Source organism: Scophthalmus maximus, chromosome 3 (genome assembly GCF_022379125.1).
Source record: "Scophthalmus maximus strain ysfricsl-2021 chromosome 3, ASM2237912v1, whole genome shotgun sequence".
Taxonomy (NCBI): Eukaryota; Metazoa; Chordata; class Actinopteri; order Pleuronectiformes; family Scophthalmidae; genus Scophthalmus; species Scophthalmus maximus.
Genome location: NC_061517.1, coordinates 4,446,367 through 4,471,915, shown reverse-complemented (window position 1 = coordinate 4,471,915; position 25,549 = coordinate 4,446,367). Strand labels below are relative to the sequence as shown.

Here is a 25,549-nt window from a genome sequence, read left to right as displayed (position 1 = left end):
GAAATGTTTCTTTTCCAAATTTTGGGAGTGCTTCTTTTTTTCCCGTCTGAGAGAGTGAGCTATACGGTGGGTGGCTGAAATAGCACATGGGTGCAACGTTCTTGCGGTTGGTCCTTGGGTACAGTATGTGACACTTGGCATCTCAGCAATGCTTCCATGACAAGCCTCTATTATAAGGCATTCATGCAATGATGCTAACGAGCTAATTTCACTGGCTGGACATGCATTCGAGCCATAAAGTCTGAGATCTTGTTAGAGCCTTGTTATTAAGGCCGTGTGATACCAACCACGAAACAATAAACTAATATTAAAGAGTAGCTGGTGGACCACAGCTTTTCATGTTTATTTAAAGAGGAAACTTGAGGAATATAAAATACATTTTTAAAAACAGCACTGCAGAGATGCTTTGATAAATTAATCAGACATGCAGAAAACGAAAATCAAATAACAGAAATGTCAATAGACTACTGAGGTTATGATTATAATCTAATCATGAGTTGTTTTCGACAATAAGCATCACTATTATGTGCAGAGACCAATTTACATGTTTTTTTTAAAGAGTTTAATTTTGAAATTACAGAATATTATGGGTGATAAAAAAAATTGTAAAAACATATAACTTTATTCTTGTAATAATCTGTGGTTTCAACAGTCCACAAGAGTCTAAATCACCACACGAATGATACGTTTTCTCAAACATAAATACCATATCAAATTTCAATGCTCTCCAATGTTACTGGTATATCAGTTATGATAAATTACAAACATTTAAATGTCAAGAAAAAGAATAAAATACAGTAAAAATAAACAGATAATAAATGATAACATGAAATAAGACTGAGGAAATAAACTCGAATCTTTCTTTTACTGCTGTCCGACAGTCAAACTGTGTATGTGGATTCAAACAAGAACAAAAGTGTATTCACATTATCGTGGAAAAACAGCTTTTGCACAAATGTCTATGGTGCTACACTGATCTTTACAGCAAATTGCTGTTAGAACATCTACATGTTTCTCAATTTCCAGAACTTCAAGCCCCCCAAAAAAGATTTTAACTTCGTAGAAAAATATATGCGGATCCAGGTAGAGTTTTGTAAAATAAAAAACACTGTCATCGCCCCCTAAATATATCTTCTGTTAACATTAGCATTGCAGCTAAGGTTGCGTTAACATCAACCGATGCACAACATGCAGTGCAAGAGCCTTGTTTTTCCACTGTAATGTGAGTACGCCGTGAGGGTCCACAGCTCTGCTAGCGGCTCTACGAGGCTGTACTTCGGCACAACTGTTAAATTTTGAAAGTTTCTTCAAAATCGACAATGCTAACCTGTTTCGCGGGCGTAATCTTTACCAATTTGCCATCTAAATTTAGCGTGTTAGCATGCTGACATTCCTTATAAATTCTACGTGAATGTGTGTACATTTGGTGGCAATCCGTCCAATGGTTGAGATACGTTACTCGAAGCCGCAGTTGTGACTGGGGTCAGTCAGACGCGTCCTCGACTGACATTGCAATATGGTAGCCGCGCGGCTAACGTTGCTAAAAATGCAGCCAAAGCTATGTTACGAAATGTGTAATTACAAACGAGCGCTGTCACTTATCCACGACCACATTCTGTTGGTGGGACTTCTTTCCATTGTCCAGTGTACTCACAGAGTCTATGCACGATATAACTTAAATGTAAGATTTAACCCATGAAAAAGAAAAAGAAAAAAAACGATTGTTCATGAGTGTGTATACAAGCGATCATGAGGACAAAAGACATTGTCATATACATTAACACAGACCATGTACTCTTTCATGTTCCCCAGCTCTTCGGACATCTATACATTGAACGTAGAAAAAACTTTGATATTTGGTTTAGGCTACCGCAAAGGCGTTCAACAGCCATGAAGAATAAACTGTAAAAGACATATTCACTGCTTTACATACGGGTTATTTCATTGGTGAAGCAACAGGCAACCAAGTTCCTCAGGGGAGTTGCAGAGCACCGTAGAAGACTCAGTCCTTGAGTTTTTCACTTTGTTCTTCGCCCATATCTGACAAGCAAGTCAAGTCTATGTCAGCCTTCCTTCCTTCAAACCTCCCCATGCGGTTTGGTACTGAGTGATGGTGCTCATAAGCAATCCATGGGGGAAAAAACACAAAAACAAAACAAGGGCGGGCAGTGGACGGCTTGCAAGACGCCCTGTTCACGTCAGAGGCTATACACCAAGCAGCATGCCCATGAAATCGGAACCGTTCTGTATTGTAATGGAGGCCCCGGCTGCATTATCCACAAATATGGAGGTGTACTGTCCGGTCTGTGGAGGAAAAATACATGACACTGAAGCAGAACGTTTTGCACGGATCCAGGTATTTTTTGTGTCTCTTGACGTGTCGCTCACCTGTAGCTCCAGCAGCCCCTGCACGCTGACGGTGAATATCTTGCTGTTACTCTCTAGTCCAACAATCATCTCCAGTGAGCTGCAATGTTATGAAAAAAGAAGAAGACCTTTCCTCATGAATATTGTGTTTTCAACAATTGGTGTCAAATGTTGCTTTTTTCAAAAACTTTCTCGCAGTGAGCCAAGTGTAAAATAGTTTATATCAAGGGTCTGCTTGACAATGTTGGAAATGCACCTATCTTGCAGAGAGCAAAGTGAGAGGATTCATACCACTGTCATATCTGTAAGGTAAATTATGAAGATACGGCTAGCAGCCAGATAAATTAGCATAGCATAAAACCTGGGAAACAGCTTGGCTCTGTCCAAAGGTAACCACATATAACAAGGGTTAAAGAGTATTCACAATTTGAGTGAGGTATACTGTGCTAAACTACAATGTGGAACAGATTTTGGCAGACATTGGCTTCGCTTTCTTGACCAGGAGGCTATGTCCATTTTTATAAACAGTCTATGGTACCCACGATGCCACAATTTTGATGGGAACATTACATGTTGTTGTTGGTGACGATTAGTTTTAGGAGACAAAAAGCAAACCATACAAACTCACTTCATGAAAGATCTATGAAATGCTGAGTGGGAGTTTGCTTTGAACTGAGACTACCTAAGGACTTCATCTATACAACAGATATGCAACGTGATAACTATTTAATTTTAGAGGAATTTTGGACAGAACTAGACCAGTATCAAACTTTTCATCTAAGCAAGACATAAACTCATTTCCCAAACCCTCACCAACTCAGCGGCCTGAGAGTCTGCATGAATGGTAGTAACATCACTGCAGGCTATAACCACACAGTCAGAGCACTGGCTCCTGTTGAGTGGAAAATGCTAAGTTTTTATGGCAAATCAATCATGTTTGTCTTCACACTAACGGCCATCACAATGAGCCTCATTCCACATTCTCTGAATTTTCATGTGTGGGAGAGCGAGACTGGCTGGGGCTTTGAATTAAAAAAAAAAAAAAGAGGCCAATAACTCTTTTGGGTTGGGTAAGTCATCATAGTAATGTTATTTATACGTTCCCCTCATCCCCACACTAGAAGGGAACGGTGGAGTCTGTGGGAGACTTTAGAGAGCAATTCATTTCAGCAATTTTCACTGGCTTAATGTAAATAGAAATTTTGAAATATTGGAAAGAACTCAGGATCATTCCCGAGTGGATTTGTAAATGTTCGCCCGCTGTATCGGATACTTCATTATCTCACTCCCACATCCCGAATAAGGGCATTCCACTTGTGTTGCTGCCGAGTATTACAGGCTGCCTGAGGTGTCAAAGGTGAGTCTATAAAGATTAGTTAGGCGACAGCGACCAGGGCTCTAAGTGAGAGGACATTTCCTTTCAAGACCTGCTCTGGTTTAATTCAGGAAATGCCAAACTGGTTCCACGCAAACTGTGACAGACAACACCTTTAACAGCTCATAAATTCTGCCGAAAGTAAGGGCAGCATTAAACACCAATAAAATATCACCGTCGCACGGGAAAAGTAAACAACTGTCAAACCGAGAATGTCAAGAATTCAAATTTAGTCAGATTAACTTCACGGTTTAAATTTTCTATCAACTTTTAAAAACCACATGGCTGTTATGTCCTGTGTATATTAGATTTGTATTTAGGGGATGAATCTCCAGAATGTTTAAATAATGTTAATACTGAATACCTACGTGTATCTGTGGCAGAGTGACTCGATGCAGATCAGCACTCGAACATTGTCCCTGGCCTTGAGCTGACTCTTGCTCCTCTTCACCTCGTTGTGGTCTGTATATGATCACAATCACATAGAAAAATACAGACTTAAACAAACACACTTTCTCTCACCACAAGTAACCGCAGGGGTTGCAAAATTAATTTGTCAGATTATTAAATGATTATGGCTTTAAATTGAATCAATAATGCGTAACATTTGGCAAAATCTGGCCTATTTCTGAAGCTATTTTCAGTAATTCTGGTTATTTGCGCTGCGAGTCAAGTGCAAGCTGGGTGGAGCAATGTTGTACTGATAAGAATTGTAACGTAGTAAGTTGGCACACGACACTTTCAACAAAACCGAGAGAAGGATGAAAGGATGAAAAGTCTAATTAGCCAACGCTTTAAGGCGTCGCTACATGTGATAATCCATACGGGAAAGTCATTGGGATTTACCAATGTGGACGTTAGCAGAGAACTGGTAGATCCCTGTGATGGGAGCTGTGAATCTTCCGGTCGACTGGTCCATTCCTGACCCTCGGAGGAAGGCTCCCTTAGCAGGCGGCTGAAAGCACAGGGGATCTTTGTGAATGTTGAGCAATAATCCATTGATCCCTCCTTACACGCCTCCTCTGGGAGCTTTAAACAAAGGCTTAAAACAACGGAACACTATGAAGGCAATCAGTTCCCGGCTCAGGAGTATTTGAGAAGGGCTGATCCTAAAGGCCCCGGTCACACCTGCCTTTAAAAAAAAAAAAAGACAAAAATATTCCTAAGAAATCAATTTGTTTAAATGGAATCGTCATATGATCTGCGGATTAACTTGTGGGGATGAAGTTATTCTGCACAAATGTTTCATGTTGAGTTCAGTCACTAGTTCAATTTTGTAGAGTGGGAAGTCTGCAATCCTGACAATGCCGGGGGGGAGTAAACATGGGGGGGGGGGGGGGGGTCGTTAGTGCAGTTTACCAACTGGCCTGTAGAGGCAGTTTACCAAACTACCTCATCGAAACATATTTGGTGTGTGGAAATATGCGGATGAATTTTTCTGTACCACTTTCTGGTGTGGCAACGAAGACCGCATTTAAAGGGGCAGTAAGTCCTAATATTTCCACACGGTTCCTTCAGCTGTCGGTTCTGTGTGTGTGTGTGCGGCGGGAATAAAATCCGGTTTGTGAACATCACTCCCCGACACGTTAAGAGACGTGCTCGCGGCAGATGCTACGACTCAGGGGTTTTGGCCTTGTGGTTAGCACGTCGGTCACCCGTACCAAACAGTCTTTCTCTAAAATAGCTTTTACTGCCCCTTTAATCTTCTTCCTCCTTGTGCCCTCCTCCCCCTTTTTCTTCTGACTCTGCTAATCTGTTTAAATATAACTTCATAGTAACACATCTTCACAAACATTGTGCGTCATTAACATGTTAAACAGTTCGGCAGAGACTAATACTCCCCCTCCAGCCGCGTCAGCCCATCCCAACAGGGCATAGTTCTTCCACTACAGCATTGCTGTTTCAAACAGTGTCTATTTCTGTCCTCTCCACACTTTATTCCAAGTCCGAGACAGAGTGCCTTTTGTACGCCGCCCAGAGAGTGATGTGTAGAATTGAAAAAAAGTAGATATTTTTGACCGAGCCCCGATTCCCGCAGTGGCACTGCAGGCTTTGCCAGTGCCAGTTACCAGCGAGGGGATGATCTGCTCATAATCCCCCCACATGCAAACTAAAGCAATGATTTCCAAACACTCACTCTTTCACATACAGTTAATACAGGGAAGCAAATGGGTCAGAAACAAACAGGGGAGGATCGGCCAAAAAACTTTACTTCCTCAGCCACAAAGCAGGGGAGCGAGGCCGAACCAGTTCATAAACATTTACTTGGTTTCAAACAAACATACTGTCTGAAAGTTCTGGAGCTCCACCAGAGTCTTCTTGTCCACCACCACGGGTCCCTTGAGCTTGCAGTGGAAAGCCTCCTCTATTCGCCGGTAGGAGGTCATCCCCTCCAGGGTGAGGAGAGCCGTAGGTAGCTGGCTGGGGCTGGTTTGTCTGTCAAGTGCCGCCGCTCTCCTCTCTGTAGCCTCTGACAGACACAAATCCGGGTTATTACAGTGCAGATTTTCAAACTAAGCTCTGAAGATACCGGAAAATGCACATTGCATTCTGGATGTGACCTTGTCGCCTAGATAGGAGCGGAAAAATCAACACGTTTCTACCTTTAACCATCTCTTTGAACTCCTGCAGAAGAACTTCCTGGGTCACTTCGGCGCCGGGGGAGCCAGGAGGTCCCTGAGGGCCTGGAGGACCCGGAGGCCCAGGTGGGCCCGGCTAGTGGAGGACAGACATGCAGAACAACGTCATGCATCAATCTTCATCTGAAAATGATGTAGGAGGTTTGTCTCGATCTATCGTCTATACTGGTTCTTACCAGGGGACGTTTGCGTTTGCGACACTTTCCGGGGAAGTTGCCAACGGGTCTTTTGACAAAGTCCATCCATGATCCCAGTGGGTCGACTCTCTGGTGGTCAGAACCCTGCTGCGGAAAAAACAAAAGACAGAAAAAAGAAAATGTTCCCACATGAATTACTCGGCCAACATCATGAAATGAAGAACGTCGCTGAAAAGTCTTTTCACTAAAGATATGAACGAATATTTATAGATATTCTATTTCTCAGTCACCGCATTCTATTCTGAATCCGCAGTAACATTGCGCCAATAAAAAGGAGCTATTGACCAGTTTAATTCATACATCATCAAGTGTTTTATTCTGAAAGTTGAAAACCCAATATGTAATTATTTCTTTCTTTAAACCATCACTGGAAAATGTTTTCCTAAGATACAATTAAACGGAGCCAGGTTCTGCCGAGCTGAATACTATTTCTCAAAAGAGAATCGCGGCTTTTGCATTTCCCAACTAAGTTTAGTCACAATTCTTCTCTGAAAGCTTCTCTATATGCCCCCCCCCCCCCCCCCCAATTTATTCCGATAATCCACTCAGGTGCTACGTCACTTTCTTTTCTTGACTCATTTGCCCAATATGCTCGGATGAATGTAAACAAACCTTGGATTTTTTTCAGCACATGAAAATTTCCATGAGCCCTCTGGTGAAAAATGAGTGGTGTGATGTAGATTCTGTGGATTGCAGACCTCAATTACTGTAGTTCGTAACAACATGTCAAAGTGGCCAAAACTTTCCTCCTCCGTCCAAAGACGTACCGGTATTTTCTTTTATTAATACTACTAGTGTGAGTAATGTTATGATGGAGAATTTAATAAACAAGATAACAAAAGTATACACAGAATGTATACAAGGGCGAGTTATGATTTAAGATTGTTTGTCTGTTTCCTAACCGTACGTACGCTCCATCTCCTTATCTGAAATGATGATGAATCACTGTATAAGAGACTGCGATCTGTCAAAGAGATAAGAAACAAACCCCCGGAAGCAACATTTTCATGCGTACTACCACAACTGGCATGTTTTCATTTTGGTCAAATGTGAGGCTGAACGGATTCCTATTACAGTGAGCTCGCAATTTTTACCCCAACCCTTCCCCGAATGTCAAGTGCCTTCAGTTGAGATAGAAGAGGAGATAAAGACGGGCGGTGGAGGTGAGCTGTCTGAAATGGAATTTGTTTAGGTTTGGCAGTGGGACACGGATCACTTATCTTGCAAAACCAACATGCCCCTTTCTCCACTTTTAAAGACTTTCCTCTTGTCCCACCACAACAAAGTAATTCCTTGTTTGTCTTTTCAATAACGCTGGAATAAAAGACTGTTTTATATATATATATATATATAGATATAGATATAGATGTAGATATAGATATATAGATATATATTTGGAATTTGCAGCATTCCCTTTCTCTCTGCGACTTTCTCTTGTCTCTGACAGCAGGAAAAATAAACAGCTTAACAGGCGCTGCGTCTGCCGCATGTCGGATCGCTCTCTGTTTTTGTTGTGATTTCCATGCTTGGAAACAGATGAAAGCGGGACTGATTTGGTTAGGACGAGAATATTGTGCACTCCTCTGTACTGTTTCCATAAGACTGGGCGCCTGGCCGATGAAATTTTTCAACTGCCGTTTGAATTCTATTGTATTCATTAACGTGCTATAGTTCAAGAAGTTTGGAATCGCTTAAAACAGACAGGCGCTGTTGACACAACATCAACATATCATCACCTTTTTCGTTGACATGGTGACATTGATCATTTACACATCCGGCCAAAGCATATTGGAAAATTAAGCTCGAGTTCAAATATTTCAACTCGAGTGACTGAAGCGAATGACAAGAATTACGTCTTGTCTTCGCGTTATTCGCATCCTCTGCCGCGAGTGACGTAAAACTACTTGCGTCTTTGCATTGACTTTATATATGATCTAGTCGCACAAATAATTTGTGTCGCCTTCGGTGTGAACACATCATCAGAGTCATGTTCAGACCCCCTGGCAAAAGTCCAATATTCCCTCTTTTAGCTCAGTTTTAGTCTCCAACAAATACTGATGACAATGTGTGCCTCTGCAGATGCTAAATAACAACATAATGCTGACTGACATCGCTAAAGCTCACTTAATATTTATATAATATATCTCATTTGTTTAATTCGTACAAAAACTCAAGTGTAAAAACAACAACTTGTGATTTTACAGCGGCTTGGTGTCATCCGAGGAATCGTCAGCACTAGTTTCCGACAAATCGGCAGTACGGTCAACATCCTGTTCCAAATTACAACGAGGAAGCCTCTGATTTTTCTGAAAGCTCCAATAAATCCAGCCTGAAAATCAAGGCAACAGCCTCAGGTGAGCCAAAGTTCATTGTTCAACGCAATTAAACTCAAGTTTGATGCATATAGTGTTATACTGTAATGTTAATGCACTGCACTTCCAACTCTCACGCAACAAACTCTCCTACATCCGTATGAACTGTTGGATAGTGTGTGGATGCTCCTGAAAATGGGAATCTTTCCCGACTGCACCATTCAGACGACAATATCTAATCGTGTTGTTTTTACATGTCGGCTTTTGTGCGGATTAAACAAACGAGACATGACATGTTAATTAGTGCGTTTTGGAGGTGCTGGCAGGCGGACGGAGCCTGGCTAGCTGTCTCTCCTTGATTCCAGTTGATGTTTTATCCTTCAAACATTGGTGTCAATCTTTTCAACGAAGCGCTCAACAAGAAAAGTTAAAAGCCAACCGTCCCAAATGTCATGTTATTCTTTTCGCTTACGAGTTCTGTAAACTTGAAGAAATATTATTGTGTTGATGAAAGGGGTTTGTGTTTTGGCTTATACGGGTATTCCACGCCTGCGGCAGTTCGAGTATATTTCCGCGGGGAATAATAGTAAAACTGTGAATCATCAGCTCAGGCAGCTCAATATGATCCAACAGACACCTAAGCAACTTTGACAATCAGAGGCCTCCCCCCCAAAAAAAGTGAAAACGTAACCTTTGCTTTTCTGTTTATATTAAAGATAATTTTCTTAATGTTCCAGAGATATGGACTGGAGCTTCTCAGCCCACACATGTGGCTTATAATGACACATCTTAACGCTGCATAATAATAAAAAAGTTGAAATATCAATGCCAGGAAATCAGCCATACTCTGAGCTTGTTATCCTCTTTAACACACGGCAGTGTAATTAAACCATTAAAAAGCTTGCCCTCAAGGATTTTCTGTGCTCAAGGAAGAAAGGCTACGACCAAGGTAATTATTACCTTCATTTCTCAGCTGAAAAATAACAGCAATCCACTGTGTAAATAATTTAATCATCAGCTTAAGAAACGCTCAGCTCTTTTCATTTAACACATGAGTTCTGTTTTTCTCTGTGTGCGCTGTCAGAGCATAACGTACACAGTGACAGCTGGGATGGTTTTGTGCAACTTGCCAAAAGAAGAAAAAATGATTCATTGTATGCAGGTGAGTCGCCGTCTCGACTCCACACAAGCAGACATGAAAACCATGTTGCTTGATGACACAGAAAAGCCTGTCAGAGTCCTTCAATCTCTCACCTGCTGCTGACTGTGGCGTAAAGTAAACTGCGGATTCCGTCCGTCGCGTTTGCCCTGTGTCAGCATGTACCCGTCGCGAACAAAGTGGGGAGGGAGCAGATCCAGGTATCAGTCTGAGTTTTGATAGAAGAGCACCGGGGCTCCGGCTTTGATCACCGCTCATGTGCGAGTGCCTCAGAGCGGCCTCGTCTGTCAGCAGGCGCGAGTGTGCGCCTTTTACCGCACGGACCGCGTCAGGCATCGTGTCGAAAGGTGAGAAACTTTAAATAGTGTTTATCCTCATTGACGGGGCTCTATGTCATGACACTTCACTGAGGCTCAGATCTTAGGATCCCTTTCTACTTCAGTTAAAGTACCAGTAAAACAATGTTAATTGAGAGTTATCGTCTTGGAAGAGTGTAAATATTCTCTGTGATCGACAATGTTTGTGTAATTGCACTCATTGGCAGAAGGGTGAGACAAATGTTCCGCACTGTAGCTTTAAATGAAACCATCTGAGAAGTTTAGAGCGGGAGAGGGCCCAGAGTAGAGACTGCTTTGGGGTTTTTTGCCACAAAGCTTTAGGGGAGCGTTTCGATGTTCCATCAACCCTACGTTCCCTCAGTCCTATGTTCCCTCAGCCCTATGTTCCCTCAACCCTGTGTTCCATAAGTCCTGTGTTCCCTCAACCATATGTTCCCTCAACCCTATGTACCCTCAGCTCTATGTTCCATCAACCCTGTGTTCCATCAACCCTGTGTTCCCTCAGTCCCATGTTCCCTCAGTCCTATGTTCCATCAACCCTATGTTCCCTCAGCCCCATGTTCCCTCAACCCTATGTTCCATCAACCCTATGTACCCTCAGCCCCATGTTCCCTCAACCATATGTTCCCTCAACCCTATGTTCCCTCAACCCTATGTTCCATCAACCCTGTGTTCCATCAACCATATGTTCCCTCAACCCTATGTTCCATCAACCCTGTGTTCCATCAACCATATGTTCCCTCAGCCCCATGTTCCATCAACCCTATGTTCCCTCAGCCCCATGTTCCCTCAACCATATGTTCCCTCAACCCTATGTTCCCTCAGCCCTATGTTCCATCAACCCTGTGTTCCCTCAACCCTGTGTTCCCTCAACCCTGTTCCCTCAACCCTGTGTTCCCTCAACCCTGTTCCCTCAACCCTATGTTCCATCAACCCTGTGTTCCATCAACCCTGTGTTCCATCAACCCTGTGTTCCATCAACCCTGTGTTCCATCAACCCTGTGTTCCCTCAGCTCTATGTTCCCACAACCCTATGTACCCTCAGCTCTATATAGAGTCAATATACGTTATAACTTTCTTCCACTGACTGTGCTTAGTACCCATGACACACACAAAGAAGGGAACGGTTTATTGGAGAATGTTTTATTAACCTACAGCACAGTGTGTGTTTGGAGTGGTCGGATCAATTACTGGATCCGTCGTAATCAAAGCCGTTCATTCCCAGGGGGACATTATTACCCCTCCGAAGATGGATTTGGGTCGGCATGAATAATCCTTTTACGTGCACTGCTTTAAGTGTGTTTGTCATGTCGTTTGGGGAAAATTAGGTTGAATTTATTGAAGCAATAAAATGGGGAAAATATTTCCCTGGGGCACCGTGCCACCAAAAACACAAACACAACTGTTAAAACATGTCTCTGGGGCTGCAACCAGATACTGCAACCCTACTCCTCTGCAGCCAGCTCCTGAATTCTTCTCATGTGTACAGTTGAACTTATTTTCTTATGCGTGTTCTCTGTTTCTCAACCTGTTCGTGCACACTGGATGACATGAGGCGTTTGGCCGCTGATAGAAAAATGTTGCACAGGCAGGTTTAAGGTCGGACAGGATGATAGAGAGCCTCCTGTAATCCCTTGTTTTCATATCCCCATACTGCTCCCTGTGCAGTCATCCATGCATGGGTGGACGTGCCCAACGCTGGGCCCATCCCACCCCCGGGGAGGCAGGGATCCCCCGGGCTGTGTGGGCCGAGGGGGATCCTGGTAACCTGCGTGCATCCCAGTTGTCGTGCCTCCACCGCTGTGCTCCTGCGCTTCACAGAGACAAACTGCCTTGAGGATTTATCGCCAAAGAACTAAATGCAGTTAGGTATGCAATGTTGACACTGTTCCCTTCTCACTGTTATTACACATTTGGCAAGCGGCGTGTGCAAAACATAACCACTCTATCACACCTTTGGTTCCACAAATGTAGCAGGAACTGCATCTGACAGTGTAAATGAGATGCGGTTATTTCATAATGATATACCGGAGCCTTGCTTTTTTTTAATAATATGTCCTCATTTTAAGTTGCTGTTTCTGACAACTTCAATGTTGCCCAAACAAAGATGTGTGTGTGTGTGTGTGTGTGTGTTTATATATACGTTTATCGTGTGTGAGATAAAGTGAATAAATTTGTGTTTTTGCTTCAAAGAAATTGCGAGGGAAGATCTTGGCATCCGCTTGGTATGAAAAGGCGATATGAGCTGATTGCTGTGATCACTGTGTCACATCTGTTTTGTGTACAAATTATAGCTTTGAAATTGGAGTGAGTGCTCATTTTCCCTGTGGTAGGTAAAATGAGCCGTTGAAAAGCGCCAGTGATCCAGTTCCATCCCAGGTACAGGTTTGCCCCGTGGTCTGACTCCAGGCAGGACGTTGTAGGAGGGAAACCATTAGGGTCCTCCTCATTCATTTGTGATTCCAATGAAGGAGTAGCTCAACCTTTTTTTTTTATTTGCCTTTATTGCTAAGAGAAAACTGATGCCACCCTAGTAGCGGTGCAGTAAATATGATGATATTTGGCTTAGCTTAGTATTTTTGGAACCAGGGAAAAACTGTTTTGCTGTGTTGACACCAAACACGAAAGGGAAATTTTCGTGTCACATCACTCGCGCAGCTTTGGCCGCAGGATCATTTAGTGCTTATTCTTTGTTCCCGCGAAACATAACCCGCACATATTTTCCCGTTCTCCCTTTCACCTCCTCTGAACACGCGCATGAAAACATGAACTGTTCAATGTAAAAAGAAGCAGACCGGAATGTTGATGGGAATAACTGGGGTTAGCCAGTGTCCAACTTCCTCGCTCACTCTCTGCCGAGCCCTCTCCTTATCCGCCCGGCCACGATACAAATAGCAACTCGTGTTAAAAAGCTCGGGGCGCTCACACACAGCGACAACAGTGTCATCCTCCATCACGGATACAATGTCAGGACGTCTCACCGCTACTTGGCTTTTCGCGACAGCGCCTCACGCTTAGCGAACGGCGCAAATTTCGCATCTTTGCGTTATTTGCGTCTTTGCATTGACTCATTTGTAATGTAATCTATTCGGGTGAATAATTTGCATTCGCCATTGCTCAACCCACTTTTCAATAATTATTACGCCATATGTGTTTATTTGCACAATAACAAAAGTTTGATACAACACATTTGCTGCAACATACCTTTTTTTCACGCATGATTTTGGTTTGGATTGGATTAAACAAATCCCAAATGCCCATCATACCCATTTGCAGACTAAATCTGGGGAAGAAAAAAAACATCCTCCGGTGTCAATTTAAAAAAAAAATGATGTTGATTAATCAGCTCTGTAGTGTTTTTTTTACTCGAAGCCCTTAGTTTATTGTAAAGTGTTTAGGTAATTGTGAGATTTGTAGTTTCAGGAACATGACCAGCACATGAGAAGAATCAGGCAAGATTAAGGGATTTCTGTAAATCTGGCATCAATCTGAAGCTATTATAAATGAAACGTAATCCAAATAAAACAGTCAGTCGACGTCTGTGAGGTGAAACACACACACACACACACACACACACACTGAGCGGTTTATTTTACTTGCAAATTTCAGATGTAATGACACAAGACCGCTCATTACTCGTCTCTTCTTTGCTCCACTTCAGATGACTTCATTAGGTAATTTCATAATGTTAAATAAGCGTGACCTTTCAGTTTGTGCAGCGTGATAATGAACTCTGCTCTCAACACGTCGGAGCCCCTTAAAAGGTGGTTCACTCGGCGAAGAGGTGTGCGCTCTCACAGTGGCCCTGTTTCCTATGGGACTCGCTCTTGTCTCCTATGTGTGGGTTGATCCTAGAGGTCCCACACACTGCCACATTAATCATCACTGGGAATGAGAGAGAGGAAACAAAAACCCTTGCCTCGGGCTAAACCCAACCATTACTCAACACGCCAGGCGTGATGTTTGACTTGACTCCCCCAATTACAGCCATCACAGATCCCTCTGTGCTCTCAGCAGTGACAGATTCCTCTCATCTTTGGAGTGGCGAGCAACAGGGCTTAGAAACGTGCACCTTTGACACGTCGCTCTTTTCGAAATTGCACGGCGTGACGGGCTCACGGAGGTTGTTTGGAATGTCCCTCAGTTATCATCTCATTAAAAAAAAAATTCCACTCGCAGCACAACGCCATACCTCGCTATTGTGATCACTTTCAAATGGAAAAAAGAAATCTCCTGAGGAATGCGGTGTACGACTGCACTCTGCCAGCAGCCCACACACGGGATTGGTCAGATAGAAAGCAAATGCCATCATAAGAACTGTTTCAACTGTTTCCACTGGGCACAAGGGGGAAGAAGAAAAAAAAAATGCAAATGTGGAGTGTAAATGTTTGGCTTGTTTGAGAACACAAATGTCTTGCCAGGACAGCTCCAGGAGGACGAGTTGTTTTTCTCCGGGACCAAACAGATGTGTAATAGGATAAACTTACAAACTACCCAAGAACATCAAGTTTACTACTTTTCACAGTGTGTGGTGCACTCTTTTTTTTTTCTCTCCATAAACAAAAAGGAAAAACCCTGGATAGAGTGGCACCAACAAATGCTGACCTTGAATACGAGCACTTCCGCAGACGTCAAGCTTCGAGCTCAGGTTCTCGTCGGAAGGTGACGATGTTTGCCGAAGACACTATCTGGCATAACCCCGTGTGTCTTAAGAGTGATTATGTCATTACACTCCGATTGTGGGAGATGGGATGAAAAGAATGTCAGAGACGGAGGCACTGGGGGCTAATCCTCGCCGAGGTGTTCTCTTTCAGGACCCTTTCTATGGGGCTTTGTGAGGGGCTTACACGGCATGCTGCCCCAGTTTTTGGGGCCGCACCGCCCCTATCGGATGTCCCAGACACAGCGGAGTCAGGCTAGGCCTGTGAATGACAGAATCAATGGGCTGGGAACAACATCACCATAAGTCTTTAAATATCTGCCTACCTAACTTTCCCAGGAGTTACATCACGGCGGTGGGACTATAAGGGTCTTTAGTGGGTTGGAGGGGGGGTTGGGGGGTGTTGGCGGAGGCTGTGTTTGTGAATACGCTGCCCTCTTTGGGATGAGACGGGAGGAGTGAAATCCCAATGGGGTGCAATCCTCGGCTGCGCTTGAGGGTTGACACAAGGTCATTCTTCATAGCTTGTGCTTTTACAGGGCAAAGCAAGTCAAATAAACACCACCCGGGCCACAACCACCTACAATGTGTTCTTAAAGATACAAAGGAGACCTCACTGCTTGGTTTCAGGGCTGGAGGGTTCACGTCAGCGCTGGTAGGAGCTGAAGAAGCGAAGGCTGGTATATAGGGCAGCGAGAGTTACATGAGAATGCCAACATAATGGGTGGGCTGAAAGGAAAACAAATAGCCTGTTGGAAAACCCTCGCAAATATGCAACACCCGCAATAAACCAATAAATAACAGAGTCAGGGGCCAAGTCTCGCTCCTGAAAAATGGGACTGTACCACTGCAATGCTGTGGAATATGTTTCGTATAAAAATAACACTGGTCGTGAGCTACAGATGAATGTTTTTCCACTTAATTAGTAGCAGTAACAATTCTCTTATAATAGGATCTGGAAAATCTCTGTTTATGACTTAACGTCCTGCTGCAGTCGCCAATAAATATCTTATCTTTTTTTTTTTTATCTTATCTTATCTTTACTCTCCCCCTGACACACGAGACTTCACTGCGTCTTGATCTGCGCTCACGGGCTGGAAAAAATTGGTGGCGGACACCCGCAGCGCTCACTAATTGATGCATTGATCAGCCCTCCGATGTCCACATTCCTGGCATACTTCCGGAAGTCATCCATTTAGCGCTTCACACATTTTCGGCCCGTCGCCCTGTCTGAGGCTTGACCCGGCGAGGGCACACCTGCCCCGTCCGGGCTGTCGCCTTTGCCCCGCTTTGTTTGTCCTGCATCGCTGCCTGTGCTGACAAGAAATCTGCACATATCTCACATATCTTTCAACCTTCAAATGTGCACTATTGTTAGTCTCTGTGCGAAACCGACCATGAGAAAGCAGCTGATGAATGTTCAAACAGATGTATGACGAGTTTTAAAATATCAAACGTGTAAGTTTAAAATACAAATTGAGAGCTTTTTGTTCTCGTGTCACTACCTTGATGCTTCCACCGACCTCTTCACTGTTGGAGAGAGTTGCATTGTACGCCTCTGTGTGTTGTGGGGTGGCCTCCTTTGGCCTCTTCCTCTCCTTCTTGGCATCCACCCCATCCAGTAGGACACACTGAGTCCAAAACACTGCAGCCACCACAGCCAGAGGCCCAGCCCCACACCACATCTTCACACTCCTTTTCGAAGGGAAAAGTGCCCTCGGATCTTGTGTGACGGGGCCGGCCGTGTGATCGGGGCAGAGGGCTGAGGATGCCTGCGAGCCTCACACAAACACTGGAGTCCCGACGTGGAGAAGGAGACCAGAGGAATGCAGGCTTCAGGGACTCCCTGTCCAAGAGACTGTCAGACTGACTCCTGCCGCCGCTGCCGCCGTTGCTCCCCTACTTGATGAGCTCTCAGCCAGCACGACGTTGCAGGGGCACTGTTCACTCTGGACACAGAGCCAGGAGGCTTACTCAACTATGAAATGTGTCAAGCAGAATGGTCCAAGGGAATGACAGATCGGCGCAGATCTGACAGCAAATAAACCCATTAGTGAGATTTTTCACGCTCTCTGCTCTGTTGGGGGGTGAGGTGTAGAGGAGGGGGGCACGGGGGCAAAAGAAGAGGCAGAGAGGAGGGGCGTTCGAAGCCGAGGGTGGGCTGCGGGGTTAGAGAGATGGATGGCAATATTCTCCTTTTTCTCTCTCTCTCTCTCTCTCTCTCTCTCTCTCTCTCTCTCTCTCCCCTCCCTGCTCTCTCCTGCTGTTCCTCACAATGAGCTCTGGATCCCGTCTCCAGCGAGGCGGCGTGGAAGCTGGAAGAGCTGCAAGATCCAGAACAGTCGGGCTCTCATCAAAAGATGCACTTCTAGGAAATCACTCTGCCAGCGGGCGCGGCATTCCCTCGCAGGGATGCAGCATGGACAAGAGGAGATGGACGAGGTCCAGTTGTGATCTTTGCCCAGACTTCTTCTTCTTCTTCTTCTTCTTCTTCTTCTCCTGGAACTGGTTTCACCTTAAAACAACAAAACTTTGACAGGCAGCAGTTTTGCTCTTCTGCTAATGATTGTCCCAACAAATCATGAAGTCCAAGGCCATGTGCAGAGACTTGATGTGAGGCAGGTCTCTCTCTTTTCTTTTTTTCTTCTTGCTTCCCCCCCTCCTCCGTTGCACTCCCAGTTCCTCTGGTCTCAGTTGCTCCTCTGCTGTCTGACTGAGCTTACAGGAGGGCTCACAGTGGAGTTTTATCATCACCCTTTCTCCCTCCCGCTACTCTGTCTCCCCCTCTCTCTCTCTCTCTCCCTCTCCTTCCCTCCCTTCCCTCTCTCTCTCTCTGTTGGCAACCCTTCTGGCTTATTCAGCTCTGTTTTATCTCATAGATGAAATGCTCAAGCTGAGGAGGTTCTCTGGCAGACAAGTCGAATCTGTGTGTGTATGTGTGATATAAAGTTGTGTATCTGACTGAGAGTGTCTGTCACTTTGGTTCAATATTAGCCTCCTCTACTAAAGCCCCATGTTTAGATCCAAAGCAAGAAATAGAAATTAAATTCCTGCGCTTTTTTCTTTTTCTTTTTTTCCTAACCTTAAGGCGTTATCTTGTGTAATCTATTGCTTGGAAATCTGCCAAAGATTCTTCACTGTGTGAGATACTGTATATACAGTGCATACCTGTTTGTTTTTATTCTGCGCTGCTCTACGGTGAAACGTCCGTCTTTTCTGAAAAGAGTTTAGGACAGTTTAAATTGCATGTTTCGGTTAATAACAAACGACGGACGTGAACAAGTTCCTGTGCGTTTCCTACAATCATCTCATTTGTCTGAAAATAATTCATCACTCTTTTACTCCCATTAGGATAAATAACATGTTAGCTCATGAGTGCCTTTACAGCTTCTTTTTTTTCCTTCACTACTTCACAACTTGCACTTTTAGACTCCTGCTTGCCCTGGATGTTAGTATATTACATTTTAACACAGCGCCACCCAGAGGCAGCAGCCTGAAGTACAAACAGAGCAGCACCTCTCCATGCAGAACTGAATCCAAAGATTCTGCATGAACAGGGACACAGAACTAAATAGAAAATTGGTAATTTGCCATCAAAATAAAAGACAGATATTTAATTCCAGTGTGTTTCAAGAAGACAATATATGTATTTATGCTCTAATAGGCCAACTTTTGTGTGTTTTGTGAACCTCTGCCCAAGTTTTCCTCATGTTATCAGTGTTTTCCAACACTTGGCCCTTATTTTTAGATTTACTACCAACTTAGATAGCAGAAAATGATGAAACTATTTTGTTAGTTAAAAATATTGAATATTGTTGCTAGTACTCTTCACCTAATTAGTTCAAATATATTTAATTTTAGCCATTTCCAAAATGTGTCCGGGAACTACTTCATTTTGTTCTTACTTACTTTAGCCATATGTTTTTCAACTATTTCTCAATTACTTTGCATTACTCTTAGATGTCTACTTTTTAGAAACATTTATCTTTATTGTGTGTTTTATTTTGAAGGGTATATCTATAAGTAAAGATTATTATGATTATGATCATTATCATGATCATAATTTGCATTGTTATTATTATTGTTGTTACTTTTATTATTATGATCGTCATCATCATCACCCCAAATTATCTGCATATTTGTCAACAAAGGGTTTTACTTTGAAGGTGCCGAACGGAAGTTACGCGTTACTTCCGCGTAAGCCAGGCTAGCAGTTAGCAGCTAGCAGCTAGCCAGCCACTAGCCAGCCACTAGCTCGCTCCACTGACAGCCGGAGTGAATCAACCACGCAGACGCAGGGGAACCTCGACACAGGACGCTGACGCAGCCTGCTCCGGGTCCGTGGAGGGTTATTGTTTCCCACCGAGCCGCGTCCGACACTCAGCAGCGGGGGGGCGGGGGAGGGAGGTGTTGTGGTGGAGCCACGTGTACAGGAACTGGAGCCTGACAGCTGTGACTGACTGGATCCACCGCAGGTCTGTGAAACATTAGCTACCCGGGCTGGTGCCGCAACAACCGCAAGCTAGCCGTCTCTCGCCCACCCCCCAATCCCCAGGTCGGTGTTAACTTCCCCCCTCATCCCGCTGTGTCGTCGTTGGCGACCACCGAGCTGTACAGGTCGGTGTTCGTGAGCATTTTCACCGCTGGACGTGGTTACTTCTAGTTACACCGACAGCCGCTAGCATCATTAGCCCACCTATGCTAGCGACTTAGCATAACTACGAGGGTAAATTACGAGCTGTTTGCCCCAATGGAGCGTCGTTTCCTCGTGAACTCGTCGTTTAATGTTGGTGAAAATATTGAATATTGAAGACGTTAGTAAAGTAAACGTCGAATGTTGTCAGCTAAGTTCAGTAAACACTTTAAATCTCGAAGCTACTTTTTTTTAAAAAACAAAAACTACGTCACTTGTTACAAACGTTCAAGTGTTATATTTGGGTTTTGCTAAATCTTCTCGAGTGAACCATCTGCAGATATGACTTGAATCTTCGCTGTGTTTCGCAGCTCGTGTTCATTTACGTAATAATGTGTTTGTGTCTTAAAGACTTTTATTGAGTCCAGCTGTTTTTCTTATTCCGAGTGCTTCCCGTAATGATGTCATCGACAGTAAGGTTGACAGAAAACCGGACTTCCCCGGTGGGACTGTTGCAAGTTTGGAAACTCCTACGGAACTCGAACGCAGCAGGGGCTCAGTTGACCTGCGTTATTTTTTGTTTTTACCTTTTTGGCCGATTCGTTCATTTCCAGAGTTCACTAACCACTTTTAAACATTGTCTCCCTCGCAGACCATCATGGCCGTGTGGAGGAAACCGTGGTGCCGACATGTCACGGCCGCATCGCTGCTCGTCTGTATTCTGCTCCACGCCGCGGGCGTGCACGCGCGGCCGGCCAACATGTCGGCCTCCAAGGAGAAGCCCCCGGCCAACAAGGACGAGAACGAGATCCTGCCCCCGGACCACCTGAACGGGGTGAAGATGGAGATGGACGGCCACCTCAACAAGGACTTCCACCAGGAAGTGTTCCTGGGCAAAGACATGGAGGAGTTTGACGAGGACTCGGAGCCGAGGAGGAACAGGAAGAAGCTCATTGACATTTTCACCAAGTAAGACACGACGGGTCTCATTCTTTGAAATCTCTTGTCAGGGATCCTTGCGCTGCTCCGGATGCTCGAGCGTAGTTGCGCATCGTGAAGTCAGAGAGTGTGTTGCTGGATTTCAAACGCCAAAACAAGAGAGGCTGGAGTCTTATTCTGTAATAACATTTTAAGTGAATTGTTTTGTGGTATTGTCAAACATTCCTCTTTGGAAACAGCAGAATCCAGGTGGAGATTAAAAAAACCTCCCACGATTAGAACAAACAGGAAGCAAAATATCCTGAGAGAAAACACGAAGGTCAGTGTCACAGTTATTGTTTGGCAGCTGCAGCAGCAATGAAATACAGATCATGTTCCTGAGGCAGAGTTGACGGCAACTAGCAACAACCCGCTGCTCTGTCGCCGAAGACTTTGTGCCGCCACCTTCACCTCCAATGGCAGTTTTAACCGATGAATCACGCGGTGTTAAGAACGATCGAAAGCATTAAGTGAAGAGTGTACAGTAGGATGAGTCATCACCTGGAACTGATCTCTCTCTCTCTCTCTTGTTGTCTGTTCCCTCGTTTCCCCTAGTTACTGGGAAGACGTCAAGACGTTTTACTGTAATTATTTTCTTTTTTAGAGCTGCTGTTTCTGACAAACCAACTACTTTGAGCCACATTATTATCTTCTTCACTTGCTCGTAGGCCTGTCACGACAACTACTTTTTGTTGCACGATACATTGTCCCAGAAATGATTGTGATAAACAATATTATCATCATTTTAAGACCATGTTTTTGACACTGAATCATGTGAGCTTGAGGTAGCGGCCTGTTGGTCGTTGTGCGCCCTCCACGATTTGTGTCGCTGCTGAGAGAAATGTTATCCAAAGTTTAGACTTGTGTTTCGACCTCAGACCAAACAAGCAATTTGAAGACATGGTGCCTAAGAAATCCATATTTTCTCACGTTATAGACAGAGCAGACAAGTACAGATGAGAGGACAGAAGCATCGCGACTTGCTGGACTTGTTGACATTCATTATGTCAGTCAAACAACACATTGGTTATTATTGAGGTCAATAAAAATCATTGAGTTCAAATTCATGTGTTGTATGATAAGTCGATAACATTATGACTGTGACAGGCCTACTTGCACGCCCATTTATCATTTAGTAGCCAAGTGTCCAATTACTTTTGAAAGCCTATAGTTCAGACAATATGTGTTAAAAGCACAGAGCTTGATGATCAAAAATATGTCATAATATTTGTGGTCATTCATTAAAGGTATAAATCCTTGTTATGTTCAAACTACAGCAGCAGACTGGACACAAGCCAGACAGCTGATGTATCACGTGTCGTTACAGTTAATATCAACGACGATAGGGCCGTGGTTCAATAACTGGCGCTTTATTAGAAACTAATTTCTCTTTTTAAATTTCCCCTTTTCACAGAGTCGATTTCAACAGGGACCGGAGCGTCAGCGCCAAGGAGATGCAGCGCTGGATCATGGAGAAGACGGACGAGCACTTCCAGGAGGCCACGATGGAGAACAAGAACAGCTTCCGCGCCGTCGACCCGGATGGCGACGGTAAAAAAAGAAACAAGTCAAATCCATATGTCTAAAGTTTTTGGTATTTTTCTCTTTTTAATCCAAACTCAAATCATGAATTCACGCTTTTGCCCGTAGGTCACGTGACGTGGGACGAATACCGTATCAAATTCCTGGCCAGCAAAGGGTTCAACGAAAAAGAAATTGCAGAGAAAATGAAGAACAATGAAGATTTGAAGCTGGACGAGGAAAGTGAGTCTTAGATTCACAAAGTCCTGAATGTTTTTCCTGAACTAAATCTGTAAACATGTGCTGCAGACTTTCAGTTTGAATCTGACTGTTTGTTTTTTACATTTCCTCTGCAGCTCAGGAGGTTTTGGAGAGCCTGAAGGACCGCTGGTTTCAGGCCGACAACCCTCCGGCCGACCAGCTGCTGAACGAGCAGGAGTTCCTGTCGTTCCTCCACCCGGAGCACAGCAGAGGGATGCTGCAGTACATGGTGAAGGAGATCGTCCGGGACTTAGGTACAGTTCACTGAAAATGCCTGAATCGTGACTTACACAGAAGTCGGGTTCACCCACCAAAGTTTATCAAAAAACATTGTTTCTTTGTTGCAGGTGATTATACATATATGAACACATGGTTATGGACGATATATTCAATTTCTGTAAATTAGTTCTTCAAAATATTACACACTGTAGCTATATGCGTTACATTACATTAGTGCATCATGTGTATTTAAATTTTTTTAAACATATATTTAATCCAGAGCATAAATCTGATGTTTGCTTTGCTTTCACAGACCAAGACGGTGATAAGAAACTGACGCTGTCGGAGTTCATCTCTCTGCCCGTCGGCACCGTAGAGAACCAGCAGGCCCAGGACATCGACGACGACTGGGTCCGCGAGAGGAAGAAGGAGTTCGAGGACGTCATCGATTCAAACCGCGACGGCATCGTGACTATGGAGGAGCTGGAGGTGAGGAACCAAAACACAAACGCTTCCTTGTTGAAGGTTCCGTTTCCTGATACTTAAAAAAAAGTGTTGTCCGACCTGTTTGGGATAAATGTATCTACATGAGAACTTATAACTTCTCTAAACAATCTGATTAGCTTTCAAACACCTTTCTGCATATGTTTCTATGTTACTCAGGGATTTTGGATTTTTCAGAAATAGTTTTAAAGTACTTCTTCACCTCCGGCAGTTGAGTCGTGACCGAGGAGATGGAATGTGTCTCGGGTTCTTATCCCATCATATAAAACAAAGCTCCGGTGTCGTGTGGATGTTGGTGGTGCACAAAGTTTTTGATAATTAACGTGCTAATTGGCTTAATTAGGAGGAAAACAGATATTTTTCTTCTGAGAACAATAACTCATTAAGTTAAAGTAGGAATGTAATACTCTCACCACATGTGGAGCAGATGATCTGATTAGATGTCGTTGTGTCCTGCTGCATTAATTTGTATATTAATAGTGTCAAATCAGTCCCAGGCCTTTTCAGATTCTTTCGTTGTTGAGATCTCGGTGAGATACGAAGGACAATGTGAGATTAGAGCCGCAACAATTGTTTCATGTAGTTTTATGAAAAAAAAAGGTTCAAATTCTCAGATTTCAGCTTCATAAATGTAAAAATGTTCTGATTTTGTTGCTCCTCTATGACAGTGAACTAAATATCTTTGGTGTGAACAAAACAAAACTTCATCTTTTCGTTTTGGGAAACGCAATCAACATTTTGAATCCAGAAAATAATCAAGTGATTAATCGATAAAGAAAATAATCGTTAGTTATGTGAGATTGTATTAAAACCTGACTAACACACTTTGACTTTGTGTGTCCTCAGGAGTACATGGACCCGATGAACGAGCACAACGCTCTGAACGAGGCGCGGCAGATGATCGCCGTCGCCGACGAGAACCAGAATCACAACCTGGAGCTGGACGAGATCCTCAAGTACAGCGAGTACTTCACAGGCAGCAAGCTCATGGACTACGCCCGGAACGTCCACGAGGAGTTCTGAGGCACGTTGCTCCGTCCGCTCGGCGAGACGCGGCCCGACGTCCGCCTCAGGGACGAGCCCCCGGCGACGGGACGACGTAGTGCGTCAGTCTGACTCTTTTGCGTCTTTCACCGCTGACTCCAGTTAGTAAACGCCGTTCGTTTTCCACCGTCCATCAGTTCACGAGCATCAGCTCAGAATTCACGTGTGTCATGTTGTGAAATGTGTGTATATGAGGAATTTTAAAAAAACCTGAGTTGAGTTTCCTGGTGCGGCGGTGAGAGGGACCGTGCGGCCGCAACGACACGATGCGTGTCTGTAAATATTCCCCGTCACAAACCAACGCAGAGTTTAAAATAAAATATAATATATGATGCTGCTGAAGAGAACAAACTTTTTAGAGAAACGATATCAATTATAAAATAAGAAGAGTTTAACAAATGGGATTTTTTCGGTAGTGATGTAATTTCTCTGGTTTCCATAACATCCGTCCCTCTTCAGAACTACGAGGTTATTGTATAAAATCACTAATAACGTACAGTTATTCTACTTAGCACAGACTTTAATTAACAGTTTATTAAGAGGACAAAGTTCAGATGGTGGAAAATAGATTAATATATATGTAGAAGAGCAACGCGTCTTTTTTTTTTTTACAAGGCGAGTGTTTGAACTGACTGAAGGAAAAGAAAGTGTCACTGTGTGTGTGTGTGTGTGTGTGTGTGTGTGTGTGTGTGTGTGTGTGTGTGTGTGTGTGTGTGTGTGTGTGTGTGTGTGTGTGTGTGTGTGTGTGTGTGTGTGTGTGTGTGTGTGTGTGTGTGTGTGTGTGTGGGTGGGTGGGTGGGTGGGTGGGTGGGTGGGTGGGGGGTGGGGGTGTGTGTGTGTGTGTGGGTGGGGGTGGGTGTGTGTGGGTGGGTGGGTGGGTGCGTCCCTCTTCGTCAGGTTTGAATGCTCTTTGTTATAGTTCCACTTGAACCATGTTTCTAAACGTACAAAAAAACAAACGACGGAATTAAATTCCCCCCGGTGTAGTTGAGGTTTTCCGCAGCGTTGGGCTCCTCGTCCTCCGTCCTGGTCTGGATTGTAAGATAAGATTTAAAGATGGCAGAATGTCGACACAGCTTTATGAAGTGTATTGCAAAACATACAGGTAAACAATAAATATTTCATATCAAATCAAGACTGGTTGGTTATTCATTATTCGTTGGTTGTGTTAAAATTCACTTCCAATGCGTCTGATTCGACGAGAGGAGTCGAAGGGCGACCGACCATTTTTATTATTTATTTTGTTCACGTAGACCATACTAAACACGTAGACTATCCGAAGCAGGTTCTTGTTTTTGATCCCGTCTGTGTGTTTGTACAAAATAACCCCAAAAAACCATCC

At 43.9% G+C, this 25,549-nt stretch overlaps 2 protein-coding genes across 8 annotated transcripts; one reads left to right on the top strand and one right to left on the bottom strand.

The window, feature by feature from the left end:
• Positions 1–302: 302 nt before the first annotated feature.
• c1qtnf12 (C1q and TNF related 12) lies at positions 303–17,783 on the bottom strand. 4 transcript variants are annotated; one of them, XM_035644419.2, is made up of 8 exons: positions 16,553–17,783; positions 6,558–6,662; positions 6,346–6,457; positions 6,028–6,212; positions 4,589–4,697; positions 4,111–4,204; positions 2,389–2,467; positions 303–2,304 (listed from the first exon to the last, which is right to left on the bottom strand). In XM_035644419.2, the coding sequence occupies exons 1-8, from the start codon at positions 16,730–16,732 to the stop codon at positions 2,206–2,208; spliced, it is 963 nt and encodes a 320-aa protein (XP_035500312.1). In that variant the 5' UTR covers positions 16,733–17,783; the 3' UTR covers positions 303–2,205. The 4 variants fall into 4 exon arrangements, with proteins under 4 accessions (XP_035500312.1, XP_035500313.1, XP_035500314.1 ...); XM_035644420.2 differs by having other exon boundaries at positions 6,558–6,665; positions 16,571–17,783; XM_035644421.2 differs by having other exon boundaries at positions 16,571–17,783.
• sdf4 (stromal cell derived factor 4) lies at positions 6,378–24,821 on the top strand. 4 transcript variants are annotated; one of them, XM_035644412.2, is made up of 7 exons: positions 6,378–6,515; positions 20,333–20,649; positions 22,073–22,209; positions 22,309–22,422; positions 22,536–22,694; positions 22,973–23,148; positions 24,010–24,821. In XM_035644412.2, the coding sequence occupies exons 1-7, from the start codon at positions 6,474–6,476 to the stop codon at positions 24,184–24,186; spliced, it is 1,122 nt and encodes a 373-aa protein (XP_035500305.1). In that variant the 5' UTR covers positions 6,378–6,473; the 3' UTR covers positions 24,187–24,821. The 4 variants fall into 4 exon arrangements, with proteins under 4 accessions (XP_035500305.1, XP_035500309.1, XP_035500306.1 ...); XM_035644416.2 differs by lacking the exon at positions 6,378–6,515 and adding an exon at positions 19,384–19,522; XM_035644413.2 differs by lacking the exon at positions 6,378–6,515 and adding an exon at positions 19,429–19,664.
• The last annotated feature ends 728 nt before the right edge of the window (positions 24,822–25,549 follow it).